At 35.2% G+C, this 15832-nt stretch overlaps 1 protein-coding gene across 2 annotated transcripts; it reads left to right on the plus strand.

The window, feature by feature from the left end:
- The first annotated feature begins 8549 nt into the window (after positions 1 to 8549).
- LOC134654486 (uncharacterized) lies at positions 8550 to 13491 on the plus strand. 2 transcript variants are annotated; one of them, XM_063509928.1, is made up of 3 exons: positions 8550 to 9708; positions 9826 to 9892; positions 10245 to 13491. In XM_063509928.1, the coding sequence occupies exons 1-3, from the start codon at positions 9211 to 9213 to the stop codon at positions 10490 to 10492; spliced, it is 813 nt and encodes a 270-aa protein (XP_063365998.1). In that variant the 5' UTR covers positions 8550 to 9210; the 3' UTR covers positions 10493 to 13491. The 2 variants fall into 2 exon arrangements, with proteins under 2 accessions (XP_063365998.1, XP_063365997.1); XM_063509927.1 differs by having other exon boundaries at positions 8565 to 9708.
- The last annotated feature ends 2341 nt before the right edge of the window (positions 13492 to 15832 follow it).

Here is a 15832-nt window from a genome sequence, read left to right on the forward strand (position 1 = left end):
ACCTTCAAGTCTCTCTCCATCTCCAGCCATTAAACTTAAGTGGACGTATACAGACGCTGGATTCTTAGCTACTGAAGGCATATATTCGTCTTCAGACCTAGATAAACTCAGAAGTCAGTTGATGTATCCCTCTGAACGCAGAGCTATAACAAAAACAGTCTCTGCGGCGATCAACCAGGATACTTATATCTCTGATACATCACTTTTCAATAGATTTATAACAAAAGAAGCTGTGGAGAACTCTTTCCACAAGTTCATGGATCAAGCATGGGGAAGCTTCTTAACCTTTGGTAATTTCTTCTCCGGAATATTTGGCATCATGTTAATTTTTAAAGGACTTAAGTGGGGATGTGATACTCTGATTCATTCTAAAGGACTCTATGAAGTTTACGGATGTGGGTGGCAATTATTGGCATCAGCATGGGATGCATTGACTACCTACTTTCTATCTCCGGCGAAAGTTAACCAGTTCTATACATCTAAGAAGACAACTTTAGCCCACGACCCTAATATCGTGAATGAGCCAAAAGCTACTGAATTGTTGCCACTGTATCCAGTGATTGTGCCTACAGCTCCTGATGTCACTGTTCCAATGGCCTCAGATATGAGCCCCAATGCACCGCCTGCTACTCCTAAGAGATCCAAGTATAACTATAATTTGCTGACTAACAAAGTTAATACTAACATGAAGTAATATACCTAGATATTTAGTTGTAAGACTGTGCTGTGTACTTGACGGTATATTACGGGTATTTTCTTTGTATCTTATAAGTATCATAATAGTATATAAGTACTCTAGGATTTACTACTATTAGATAATAAGATTAAACTATGAATAAAGCATTAGGGTAAGAGAGATTAAGACTTTGTATCTTGTTTAAAAAAAAACTATGTATGCTCATCCCCCATGTTAAGATCCATGGGCTATGTGCAGATTGGGAGCACAGGTTTTTATTTTTAATAGTATACAGACGATCCATAATTATCACAGCAGCAGCCAGTTACACTTTATTCCACTCGCAGACGACGAAACGTAACTATGGCAAAAAACCAAGGATAATTCTATGTATGCTCATCAGTCATCCCCCATGTTAAAATCCATGGGCTATATATGTGCAGATTGGGAGCACAAAACACTGTAAAAGATGTGAATGAGCTGATGATTGAAAATAATCGTGGAAAATTGCCAGAAAAACAAATGACGGTTGAATGTTCAATCTACAGCGGCAGAGAACTGGAACTGGCGTTTAGAGATAGATTCAAGGATCAAGAAATATGTGATACTTAATGTGTATTCGATAGATGTGGACAGCATATTTCGGTTTGTGAGATTATTGAAATAAATAAAATGATGGGTAATTGGTATTGTTGTGTTTTATTTTTAAGAATATGATTAATTTATTTGTAGGCATATTGTACAGTAATATATAGTTGAGTTCTCAATTTATCTAGGCATATTACAAAGCAACAATCTGGTTCTTGGTTTATTTACTATGGCCACTATTCACCACATCAAGTTTGATGACATTACTATTGAATATATAATCTCTGAAAATGAAATATTATTTTTAGATAGGACCACAGGGCCCGTCTCATTAGCGTTTTAAAACTTTGATATTGTCATAGTATAGGCATAAGACTGCCTAACGTGTTATTGCTTTAAAAGTTAACCTTTGAGTATATAGCCTAAGGAGATGTGATAACGTAAACTCTTCGAACAAATTTTTTCACCACTTTAAGCGGGGGGCGAGGTAAACACCTACAGCACACCACCAAAAGATAAGTAACTCAACAGACACAGATTTTGCTGTTGCGACAAACGCACACTACAAAAAAATTCAACACATCAAAAATTACACGCAAACAGACAGAGTTTTCACATAACTATGCAGCATACATACGAACATGATAGTGATGGGTCACATCTGAAGAATGAGTCAAATCAGTTTGATAAATGAACTGAATTGTCTTATACTACCTATTTATTATAAAATTGTAAAAGTGAAAATTCTGTACATTGAAGATATTAGGTAGCCAATAAAATGATTGTTTGTATGTATGGCTGTCTGTATTTATGTGTCTTTGTGTCTTAGCCCGCACGCACAGCTAAACTGTGGAATGAACTGTCGCCCGCGGGTTTTCCGGGCTGATACATAGGTAAAGATGTCGTCCCATAGAAAATTTGAATTTCGCGCCTTTTTTTACTGACATTATTTGTTTGATCAGCTATATTAAACAAACTGCAGTGATTGAATGAATGAATGATTCATTCAATCATTCAAATGTTGAGTCGCTTTTTTTGACTTTGTCACATCCCTTAAGACCGATTCGTCCCCGTACCACTGTATTCATGTTTACATTTTTCTGTCGTTAATGTATCGCAACGGTTTTTTCTTTAAATGGAGATTGTACTTCAATTATACATTTAATAGTTAGTATAAATACTTATATATGATAGGAAACGCGATCTTGTTGCGAATTTGAGCTATCAGATCGCCTTTTACACGATAATTCTGCACAAGTCACCATTTTTTAAGAGAAACGTCTCGCGACACGGAACGATGCAAAATGGCGGTGAAGCGACTTCAAGTAGTTTTATATAACGTGTTTGAACAGTTGACCAATGTACTTTGCCGGAGGGGGTCGCCCGTGTATCACATCTCCTTAGGCTATATACTCAAAGAAGTTAACCTATTGTTTCTACATGGTGTATTTGAATATGTGTGAACACACTTAAATAAATATCCTGTAGTGTAAAACAGACTTTATAGCTCAATCGCCTCCTGCATGCGGTAACACTGCTCTTCCTATCGTCAAAATGTAAGAATATAATATTAATTAATAAATGTAGTAAAAGTGCAGTAAAACATTTCATTCAAGTATCTCCATCCTTCAATACTTAAGTTTACTTTTTTGGGTAACGTGATGCATCACTTAGTGTTGTGAACAAGCCATTCCCCTTTAAGGGTAATATGTATTGTGGCCGTAGCGGGTTACATCCTAATATTATAGTATAGGTAATGTAGTGAATAAAAATAAATAGATTTAAAATAAAATAAAACAAATGTGATTGTGGTGTATAAGAATGATAATTTTAAATGATTTTAAATGTTTCGGAATATCTTCCCCGCCTATGCAGTAACGAAACCTTGATTTATTTTCTGACAGCTATCTGTCAAAAATCTTAAGTCCAAATGACCGTTCAAATTCGCGAATTATATTTCATAACAATTCTGAAAATGATTCTAAAATACGAATTAAATTAGGATGTGACCTATTTGAGCAGTTAGAGTGAATCACAAGGATCATTTTGATACGCGCAAAGCCAGGTTCAGTCCAGTAATTTCAGCACAACCTGGGTGACAAGTTCCGTCTAAGCGGCATGCTCTTTGGACTTGTTTCTTCGAAACTAGCCAGCCAGGAGGCGGGATATCTTGATCAACCTACAGCTGAGAAGGTATACTACAGTTTTACATAAGTGTCATACTTTGGTATATGTTATTTTGTCGGAAATGCGACACTCATTCTTTGCAGGTTGTGTAGTATGTTTTTAGTATGGGAAACCGTGTAGCATCGCTACAGTAACAGATGAAAATATTTACCATAAAGTTAGATTTAAAGTTGTGTATTAATTAAATATAATATAATTGTCGAGAGTCGTGTCCTGGCACCCTATTTTAAATTTTGGATACGAATTCTCGCTTCATAGTGACCTGAACCGCGACCCTGTCTTTACCAATACAATTCAGGCCCTACCAGAAAAAACCTACTGATTTAACGCCCCTGTTGAAGGATCTAAAAATAAAAGAAGACACAGACTGCACTCTATTAGGGATAACTCTTGACACCCATATCAACTGGAAAAAACACATATCAAAAGTAAAATCAAAACTATCTTCTTTCCTTTTTGCCCTGAGCATCCTAAAGGCAAACACACATACTGAGTGCGCCTTGTCCGCATACCACTCATACGCTCAAGCTTGGCTTCGTTACGGTATTATATTATGGGGTCATAGCATAGCAGTGACGTTCATGATCTCTTTATAGCCCAAAATAAATGTGTCCGCATACTAACTAATATACAACAAATCGACAGTTGCAAGAAACATTTCACCAACCTCAAAATTCTGACTCTTCACTCTCTGTACATCCTAGAAATTTCAATTTTTGTCAGAACGAACATAAAATTATTTGAATATTGTAAAAGCGCACGTCGAAATAATAAGCTCGTCCCTCCGGAACCAATTTTAGACATCTACAAAAAAGGCCCAGGGCCATCCAGATTTACAATAAACTGCCTAACAATATCAGAAACATAGAAAATCTAAATTCATTCACATCAAAATTAAAATTATTATTAATAGAGAAGGCATACTATTCCGTCCAAGAGTTCATGGATGATAACTTCTTTTTGTAACTATACCAGGTACTAATACTAATCCCCTGTGTAAATACTAATGTAGGTACAACTATTTAATTGTTAGTAGAAATAAGTTAAGAAAATGTTTTAATTAAATATAAATTTAGGCATAGTTCTAATGTTCATAAACTACCTAGATGTAAGATTTATTTGCAATGCCTTAACAGGGTGCCATGTGTTCTCACATCCGTTTACTGTAACAACTAAATGTACCATTGTTTCGCAATAAAGAATCCTATTCTATTCTACCATTTCTCGTATTTTGGGTAATTTGAATTCAAGAACCCAGGTCTCGGATTTTAATTCAGTATTTTTAAGTACTGCTGGCTCCTGTCGTATTCTTAAGTGTTAAGGTATCATCCACAGCATTTATCTTTAAAAAAATATGACGAGCTCACTTAATAGTATTTCAGTGGTCAATAGTATTACAACGAGTAGGTACTGATCTAGATGCGATTTGTCTTGTGAATGTTTTCAATTGGTAGGCACAAGTTTTATTATTAGATAATGTTTGTCTCACAGGTGCGTGTAAACATACTGTTGTTGTATTACATTGGCTACAAAAACGAAGTCATGAACCTTCGGCAGGTAGTGTCCAATGCTACTTGAAGCCCAACTTAAAGCGGGCTCTAGAAGTCTAGATAAACCCTTAATGTGTAAAGATTTGGCAAAAGGAAAAGTAGCCGAAACCGGGGGCCAAAGGACCCCTCCTCCCCCCCTAGTGTACTAGAAAGACTAAGACAAAAAGCAAACAAACATGGTTGTGGCCAAAGCTCATGCCATATGAGCAATGGAAAGAAATTCAAAATATTGCATTTTTGACATGATAGTGGATTTTTAGAAAAGGAAAATAGGGACAGCCCGCCCCGTCGAGGGCACCGGATCAAGCGAGAACATCCTAGCCGACAAAGGCATAGATAATTATAATTATAATTTTCGGTCAGGGCTGCCACTACCAATATCCGGGTTCACCCGGATATAATATTAACGCTGTATACACAGTATAGCACTTTTATGGGTGGTAAAAATAAACTTTAATATGTTAATAAAAACCTACACATATGAAATAATAAGTTTTTTTTTAAGATTTAGTAATTTATTAGCTATAGATAACTTACAAATTCTTCCTCTTTATAATTAGGGTAGATAATATTTACATTTTGGTCGTTAGCTGTATGAGAAAAACTTAAAAAAAATTGCAAATCGTTTTATGAACTTTCCGTTGTTTAGTACTATTGGATAAACCGTTCGAAGACGCAATTTTAGAGGCAATTGTGACCACTCTAGGTATATTGGTTACAAAGATATTAATGAATTTATTGTTTTTGGTTTTTATTTTTTTTCTTCCATGTTCCGCCGTAGTAGGAGCCCATATTTGTATGACAGCTTCATTTATACGTCTTCTATCTACACTAGTTTTTACAAGACCTAATTCCGTGGAAGATTGAATTTAAAGCCAATTAAAATTTTCGGTCAGGGTTGCCACTACCAATATCCGGGTTCACCCGGATATAATATTAACGCTGTATACACAGTATAGCACTTTTATGGGTGGTAAAAATAAACTTTAATATGTTAATAAAAACCTACACATATGAAATAATAAGTTTTTTTAAGATTTAGTAATTTATTAGCTATAGATAACTTACAAATTCTTCCTCTTTATAATTAGGGTAGATAATATTTACATTTTGGTCGTTAGCTGTATGAGAAAAACTTAAAAAAAATTGCAAATCGTTTTATGAACTTTCCGTTGTTTAGTACTATTGGATAAACCGTTCGAAGACGCAATTTTAGAGGCAATTGTGACCACTCTAGGTATATTGGTTACAAAGATATTAATTAATTTATTGTTTTTGGTTTTTATTTTTTTTCTTCCATGTTCCGCCGTAGTAGGAGCCCATATTTGTATGACAGCTTCATTTATACGTCTTCTATCTACACTATTTTTTACAAGACCTAATTCCGTGGAAGATTGAATTTAAAGCCAATTCAAAATTTGCGGTCAGGGCTGCCACTACCAATATCCGGGTTCACCCGGATATAATATTAACGCTGTATACACAGTATAGCACTTTTATGGGTGGTAAAAATAAACTTTAATATGTTAATAAAAACCTACACATATGAAATAATAAGTTTTTTTTAAGATTTAGTAATTTATTAGCTAAAGATAACTTACAAATTCTTCCTCTTTATAATTAGGGTAGATAATATTTACATTTTGGTCGTTAGCTGTATGACAGTCGACTACAAAGAGACGTATACCCTTTTGGACCTCATTACCATGCAGTAAGGTGAAACACTGCTGTATATATCTTTTTTTAGTTGGCTCATCAGGTCGGGTCATCATTTTCTACTTCGAGGCTCTCTGCCCCATCTTGCACCTCGTAATAACTGTCGTCTGGACAGAACTCGGACGTTGGTGTTGGGATTTACTCCTGAGATTCCTGTGCATGCGGTGTTCGGAAAAAATAGACAACAGCTCTCTTCTGTATTTAATTACAAATAAAGTTTTTAAATATGTTGTATTTAATCCCAATCATCAAAAATCAAAAAATTCTCCCAATAATTCTTTTTTAGGCCTTGGTGATCCAAACGGCGATTCCAAATCCACAGGCATTCTTTTAAAATTCAGTATAAGTAGTCTAAATAATACAAGTTTCAGATCAGTTATCATCCTTGGCGATCCAAACGACGATTCCAATTCCAAACCGGTATTCTTTTAAAATTCAGTATCTCTTCTAAGTCCATATCAGCATCTGAAACAAAAAATATATTGAAACGTACTGCCCTAAATTTAAATTCCAATTATTAAATGTTTAAAAATTAAATTAAATAAAGTAAGGGTCAAGTACGAGTTGGAGTTGCACATTGAGGATCCGTGTCATCGTACACTGTATGACATGGTAAAATTTTTTTAGACCCTTCGTATGCGAACCCGACTCTCACTTGCCTGATAGGTACTTACTAAATCAGTTCTCGAAGCAGTGGGACCACATTTTCTTCCATATGAACTCGAAACCAGATATCCCCAAGAAAATGGCGTATAAATAAAAATACCGAAGTGCCAACCCTAGCGGCCGGATAACCCGGATATAAAGTGTTTCGATGATTACTAGAATGTTCCACGGAATTAGGTCTTGTAAAAAATAGGGTGGATAGAAGACATATAAATGAAGCTGTCATACAAATATGGGCTCCTACTACGGCGGAACATGGAAGAAAAAAAATGAAAACCAAGAACAATAAATTTATTAATATCTTTATAACCAATATACCTAGAGAAGTCACAATTGCCACTAAATTTGCGTCTTTGAATGGTTTATCCAATAGAACTAAACAACAGAAAGTTGACAAAATAATTTGCAAATTATTAACGTTTTTCGTAAAATCTTAGGGCCTAAAACACGATCTTCAAAAATTTATTACACAAAAACTATGCAAATTGGACACGCCGGACACGCGGGAGTTTTAGTCTCGCATTTGTAATGATCTAAACTTCAGTAATTTGCAATAAAATGAGCACTTTTTTTTGGCTTCTATAAAACACTGCGCTTTCGGGAAAAATGTTGATACCTTTTTACCTTTTTTAACCGCCTTCAAAAAAAAGGTACTCAGTTTGACCCGTATATATGTATATTTGTTCGGGATTATTTCGCGTTTGGCTGAACCGATTTTGATGCATTCAATTAATGTAGTATGATACCTTTGGGTATGGTGCTTTACGCACACAAGTGTCCCATCCCCTCCCCCTGACGCAACCCCCCCTTTTAGCATGAATGGTGAGTCTTACCAAAAAGTTGCATGTGACCTTTTTTGTTTAAAATTTATTGAGGATTATTTCTTACCTTGACACTTTATTCCTAACTCTAATACTTTTCTCAAAAATTAAAAAAAAAACCGTCAACCGGGACATATTTCATGCTAAAAGGGGGGGTTGCGTCAGGGGGAGGGGATGGGATGGGACACTAGTGTGCGTAAAGCACCATACTCAAAGGTATCATACTACATTACATAATTTGTTTGTCTTCCCCATACATTTGAACACAACTTGATCGAATCATGGGGCGTTTCTTTGATTATAAAAAGTTTCTTAGACACAACGCCCCTCGCTGTTATGCTAAAATATTATAATTTATTGTAATAATAATTGTAATATGTTCTAACCATCCGTAGGTTCTCATATTAAAGTTATTGCTGTATATTTTTTGTTTATGTTAATTGTAACCATTTTATAAAAAAAAAACATCTTTATTACAGCAAATGAAAGGAATATATACGGATCAAAGATTTTTTTGATTGATGGCACAGAAATAGAAGACAATGAAGCTCTCAAAGAACTCCAAAATGAGGTTATACTTATAGGGGATAACTGGAAACCTGATCAAAGCGATAATCAAAGTCGCACAGCAACAGCGTCTACAATCACTGCTCCTAATTCACCAACAACAAGCATAATTAGCAATAACAGCGACACAAGCATAAATAGCTTTGCGTTTGACATTCCCTATAACAAACTTCCATCGTCGCTTTTGACAAAATTAAATGATTGTAAACCGATTTCTAATACCGAAGTCAACACTATCGTGAGAACTGTAACAGATGAACTCTTCCAGGAAACAAAAGCATCAAGATCAGCTTACAGAGTGGTTGCACGAGATTTGTGTGACAAATATCCACAGCTTTATGACAGAGATGCTGATACAAACGAACTCATAGGAACAGGCTACCACACCATTTTTAAAAAAGTTGAAGAGAGAGTTCATTATCTACAAAGGCCGAATAAAATGGATACCTTAGGATCAAGAAAGAAATCTCGAGTCGTTAAAAATTTGAGTGCTGGCTGCAAAGAATGGCAACCCAGTGATCCTGGTAATGTGGATCTTGAAACTTTAGATTCTAAAAAGGACTGGCTAAAATCGGTTTCTTCCATAAAGGAAAGAGATGAATCAAAAGTTGAATTCTACATGAACGAGACCTATGCACAGCAAAGGATATTTCTGAACTCAGCACCTGCCGTAACACATATTCTTAACGAATGGCCAGTATTGTTAGAGGAGAAATATATGATTTCGCATTTTGATCGTCTTTGTGCCTTGAATTCTGGCCAGTGTATGGATGCATTTCAAAATAAAACGACGGCATTGAATGAGCGGTTGAAAACTTTGATCACGAAGAAAAAAAATAAGACATGCACTGTTAATGACAATAACTTGAATTGTAACCTACAGATGGTTGCAACTTATTTCAATGAAGATATAAAACTCATATACCAAGCACATGAGGTATCTATATATATATATATATATATATTTCATTCATAATCCATTTTCTTCCGGATGTGGTTCCATTCTAAATATAGTAGTTCCATTTACTAATCTTATTAACTTTTTCTTTTCCAGAAACCATTAACCAGGGTTCAAGTTGCAGAGCTACCCGAAATAGCTGCGCCTAACATTGTATTTTTAGGTGAGACTTAATTATTATTACAATGATAAAATGCCTTACCTGCGAAGCACCACACTGTATGTTTCATATAATTTATAATATGAAACATACAGTGTTAAAACGTAAATGTATTGAATAAACCTGTGGCCCTAGTGAAAAAGGGTACAAGTGTCGCGCAGCTTAGTTTTAAAAGGGGCATAAGTGTTGCATGGAACTTATACCCTTTTAAAACTGCGCTGCCCGAGACTTGTACACTTACTCACTAGTAGTGCCACTTAACGTAATACGATAAATTATTTTATTTGAGGAGGAGGTATAAAATTTGGGAGCCTATTATATTTCCTGTTTTAACCATTTTGTTTTTTGCCCACAGATAATGAAAATATATATTACTTGCTGGTAGAAAAAACGATTGTTAGCGAAACTGCGAGTCTGTCTACGTCGTTACAACTACTGATGGCGGCTTACTTCAACTTGAATATGGAATATCCAGTGCACTGTCAAAACACATTGGAATTTCTTCAAAGGTTTGTGTTTAAAATAAACCCTAAAGAAGGAAGTAAAGTCCGTAAAGGACGCACGCTGAATAAAGTGATTAGTTTAATCAGTAAAATCCAGTAATGGCATTTACATGCGGTTATTGTGGCGAGAATTTCTCCACAGTAATTTCGTACAATAACCATCAAAAAAGTCACAGGTTCTGTAAAAATGTAAAATTTCCGTGTGTTGATCCTTTGTGTAAGAGTGTTTTCAATAATTATGAGTCTTTTAGAAATCACAATTTTAGATTGCATCAGCCTGGGACTAGTACTGATAGTCCACGAGTTGACATTAATTCAACCTATTCTAAGTGTACAGAATGTAATCAGAGAATATTGTTAAAAAATGTCGAATACCATTCAAGAACTCATGATATTCAATCCGGAAAAGCAGTAACTTGTCCATATAATCTTTCATCTGAAACAACTTCATGTGGTTCGTCTACTTTTACTAGTATACCATCATTAAAAAGTCATGTGTATCGCAATCATTTTAACTCTGTTTCGAATTTGACAGATCAAGATTTTTTAAACCCGAGTAGCCTAGATCACGTTCAGCCTACTACTAGCGATATTCAAGATTGTAATATGTCTGACGATTTAGAAGTCAATACGGATCTTAATAACGAAACTGATTTGTTATTTTTGAAACCATTGCTGTTACTTTTACTCAAGTTAGAGGCACGAAATTTTCTTTCTCAAGATGCTATTTGCAGTGTGGTAGAAGGTTATTCAGATGTCCATGAAAATTCTTTGAAAAATATTAAAATTAAATGTCTACATGCTCTTGAAACTTATCCAGATTCTAAAGAAGCTATGGAGAAACATGTTTTCAATTCGACATATGAAGATAGTATGAATGGCAGTTGGTCTAAAAAGTTGACAAGCAAGTACTTAAGATTTAAACTTTACTCGGAACTTTGTAACATTGTGTTACCAATTTCTATAATGTTAGGTAGAAACAATTTTAACAAAATGTGTTCCTTACAATATATACCAATCATAGACACCATTAGAACGTGGTTTGCAGATAAGACATTTCTTGAACAATTTCAAAACCCAAAAAATAAAGTAAATGATGTTTTAAAAGATATAACATGTGGCTCAAAAATGTGTAATAACGAATTCATAAATAATCCAAACACATTAAAAATAATACTGTATCAAGACGCCTTTGAAGTTTGTAATCCCTTGGGATCATCTAAGATCAAACATAAAATACTAGGAGTTTACATGACGCTGGTAAATGTTTTTCCTTATAATAGGTCTAAAATAGATAACATGAAACTGGTATTATTGTGCAAGGAAAAACATTTAAAAGAGTTCGGTCATGATAAAATTTTTGGTAAATTAACGGAAGACCTTAGAAGCTTAGAAACACGTGGAGTGTATATTAAAGAGTGTAATCAAATTATTTATGGCACTCTTCTGACAATAATTGGTGACAATTTGGGAAGTCATACCATTGGTGGTTTTGTTGAAAACTTTAATGTAAAATATTTTTGCAGGTTTTGTTTAATTGAGAAAGAACCTTTTGCGCAAAATCCAATACTGTTAGGAAAAAAAAGAACTATTGAAGACTATAACGAAGACGTAAAAATCTCTAACCAATTACATGAGGATGGTAGTTCATCGGTTCATAATCGAGGGGTTAAACAGGACTCCGTTTTTAACCAAATCGAAAACTATCATGTCATTGACGGTTTGCCTCCGTGTTTAGGACATGATTTATTTGAGGGTGTTGTGCAATTTGACATCGCTTTAGCTATCAACTATTTCATCAATAACAAAAGCTTTACGCCAAATTTTTTAAACATGAAAATGGAACGTTTGTCGAAAATGGAAAAAAAAAGTGTGCCACCACCCTTTAAAGCTGGCTCTGTTAAAATAGGGGGTCAAGCTCTTGAAAACTGGCATTTTCTAAATTATTTGCCGCTAATTTTATTAAACTCTGTAAATATTCACGACCCTGTCTGGCAAATGATAATAAAGTTGCGGGAAATAGCACAACTTATTTGCGCATATGAGATATCTATTGGTCAAACAGCTTTATTATCATCTGGCACAAAAGAATATTTAATACTTAGGAAACAGTTATTCCCTAATACTCCGCTAAGACCTAAACATCACTACCTATTACACTATGGTGAATTGACGAGAATTCATGGACCGTTGATCTATTCTTGGACGCTTAGATTTGAAAGCAAACATAGGTTTTTCAAAAACGTTGTCCGACACCTTCCAAATTTTGTCAATATCACACTTTCACTATCAAATCGTCATCAACTACACGAGGGTTATCTTTCTCAGGGTATTCGGTATGATACCAAATTATTTTCCAAACATTCTCGTGTACACAGAATCGACGAACTACCATCAAGCGTTAGGTGCTTGATTTCTAACACCACCCCTGGAACAATCCTCTCGGCTTCGCAAATAGGTTACAGGGGGATAAATTATGCAACAGGCGATTACCTTCTCTATAAACATGAAGAAAACGTACTGAATTTCCTTGAAGTAGAGATGATTCTATTTAGTGATACGTATGAAAATCCATATTTCATTGGATGTAATCATAAATTTCAATATAATTCAGAAATAGGCTTATGCCAAAAGCTTTTTACACCTCAATCAGATCTTAATGAAAAAAAAATATGTAGTGACTACCAAAGCTTGCTACATTTTAACACTTATAAAACACATATTATTGACAATTGCCATTTTATATGTCTGCATCATGCTTATTTAGATTTGCTTTAGAAACTTCTAGCTAGGTTTATCGAGTTTCAGTCGCAAGATCAATGTGTGACAAAATTCACGAATTGGACCAATTATTAATAGGTAGTATACTTTTTTTGTACCAGAGTATCTGATTGTACCCTTTTGAAATAAACAAATTAATTATGCCTTCAAATGTCCGTTAATTTGCCAAATAATTTATTACAATAGACTTCCGAACACTTTGGAACCTTGGTTTCGCTCAATAGTCTCTTTAATACGGTTAGTAGTAGTAGTAGTTAGTGACAAAATTAAATGATTGTAAACCGATTTCTAATGCCGAAGTCAACGCTATCGTGAGAACTGTATAACAGATTAAAGGTTTCGTCACACAGGCGCGTTTTCAGGGCGGGGCGTGAGCTTGGCGCGCCGCTTTTACATATAAAACGCTCACGCCCCGCCCTGAAAACGCGCCTGTGTGACGGAACCTGAACTCTTCCAAGAATCAAAAGTAACACCAAGATCAGCTTGCAGAGTGATTGCACGGGATTTGTGTGACAAATTTTCACAACTTTATGACAGAGATGCTGATACAAAAAAACTAATAGTAGGAGATCCCACATATGGTCGACCTTTACCAATCTGTCTGACGGATGAAAGCATGAAAATATGAAAAAAAATATGTTCCAGAACATAAATTAATAGGGTTACCTAAAGAAATACGGTCAAGGCTATTTTTAATTTCATGTATTACAGCACGCTACATTTATACTATACTATTTTTACTGTTTTTATAAGTATTGAATTCTAACAATATTTAGGTGGTAACTACTTACTGGGAATAAAATTCCACCAAGCCGAGTTAGTGGTAACTAGTGGGATTTTTTTTCCCAGTAGTTACCAGTGGTAAAAGGTGGAAAAAAAATCCCAGTAGTTACCACTGGTAATAACTTGGTGGTATGTAGTGAGTTTTTTAAGCACTATTTTCATGTTTTTTTTTGAAAACCCTATTTATTTTAAAACTCATATCAAATATCATCTTACAACACTGGTATCAAACGAAAAAACAAGAAAAAAAATGTATGTAACCCTATATCGAACTAATCGTTTAGAAAAAAAAAACGGTTTTTCCTTCTAACTTTTGAACCATCTGTCCAAATAATATGAAAAAAATGAAAATAGTGTTTAAAAAACTAAATCAAATAAAATTAAAACAAACTTGATCAGTTAAGCCGTTTATGAGTTATCGCTAAAAGTCTTCCCTTCTTATTTTAATTAAAAGCCTGGCAACCCTTATTTCTGACCGGATTTTCGCAGGCAACCCTGTTTACTTTCCATTGAAACTTATTTCGTTCGTCAGACAAATCGGTGAAATTTGCCGAAAATTTTTTTTTTCAAAAATTTTATTAAAATTAGCCTTGACCATATTTCTTTAGGTAACCCTATTTATTTATGTTCTGGAACATATTTTCTTTCATATTTTCATAGTTTCATCCGTCAGACAGATTGGTGAAGGTCGACTATACAGGGTGATCAATCCAAATGGGTCAGTATAAGTCAGAAACTATGAGAGATAGCGAAATCTGTTCTTAGGAACCATGGCTTCGATTTTAGATTTAATAATAATGGCATTCAATTTTTTTTTAATCTATCACACATATCCGGGATTCGAACATGGTCAATATTCTTGTTGTTTGTTTGTATGGCAACTTTTAAACGATGCGTAATAGGTGGGGGGTGCTTATACAGGTTGATCAATCCAAATGGGTCAGTATAATTCAGAAACTATGAGAGATAGCGAAATCTGTTCTTAGGAACCATGCGGCGAGCCTGGGGGCCCAAAATTAGCATGTCAAAAAAAACATTTTGGATAAATCTAAAATGGCGGCGGACACGGGCAAAGTCAAATTACCAAGTAGGTTAAGCGAGCCCGAAGGGCCAGCTTCAGGCCGGGAGGCTGAAAGCCGACCCCGGCAGACAGCCGAAGGCCCGGAGCCTCCACCCCGACTCCCAAAACGCGACGCTCAATAGGAAAAGTGTTGGGTCGTGTTTAAGGCTCCGGGCTAAGGCCTTCGGACTCGCTTAACCTACTTGGAGATTATTTGACTTTGCCCGTGTCCGCCGCCATTTTGGATTTTTTCAAACAAAAATTTTGACATGGTAATCTTGGGCCCCTAGGCTCGCCGCATGCCAAATCTCAGTGCGCTCGTACCAACTTGAAAAAATTAAAAAAAATGTCGGCCATTTTGATTTTTTTTTATGTAGTTTGTTTTGTCTCGGGGCCCTATATGATATTTGGTCGAGCACCTCCCACCTTATCACGCATCGTTTAAAAGTTGCCATACAAACAAACAACAAGAATATTGACCATGTTCGAATCCCGGTTATGTATGATAGATAAAAAAAAAATTGAATGCCATTATTATTAAATCTAAAATCGAAGCCATGGTTCCTAAGAACAGATTTCGCTATCTCTCATAGTTTCTGACTTCTCCATACTGACCCATTTGGATTGATCACCCTGTATATGTGGGATCTTAGACCATAATAGGAACAGGCTACCACACTATTATTAACACACATAGGTTTCCGTTATAGGGGTTTATATACCTATACAGGGTGATTTCGGGGTCGTGGAGCAAGAGAGCCAGACATCATACAGAATCCAAAGATGAGCTTTTTGATGTTGTTAATTATTGTTTTT

This window comes from Cydia amplana, chromosome 15, assembly GCF_948474715.1.
Source record: "Cydia amplana chromosome 15, ilCydAmpl1.1, whole genome shotgun sequence".
Classification (NCBI taxonomy): Eukaryota; Metazoa; Arthropoda; class Insecta; order Lepidoptera; family Tortricidae; genus Cydia; species Cydia amplana.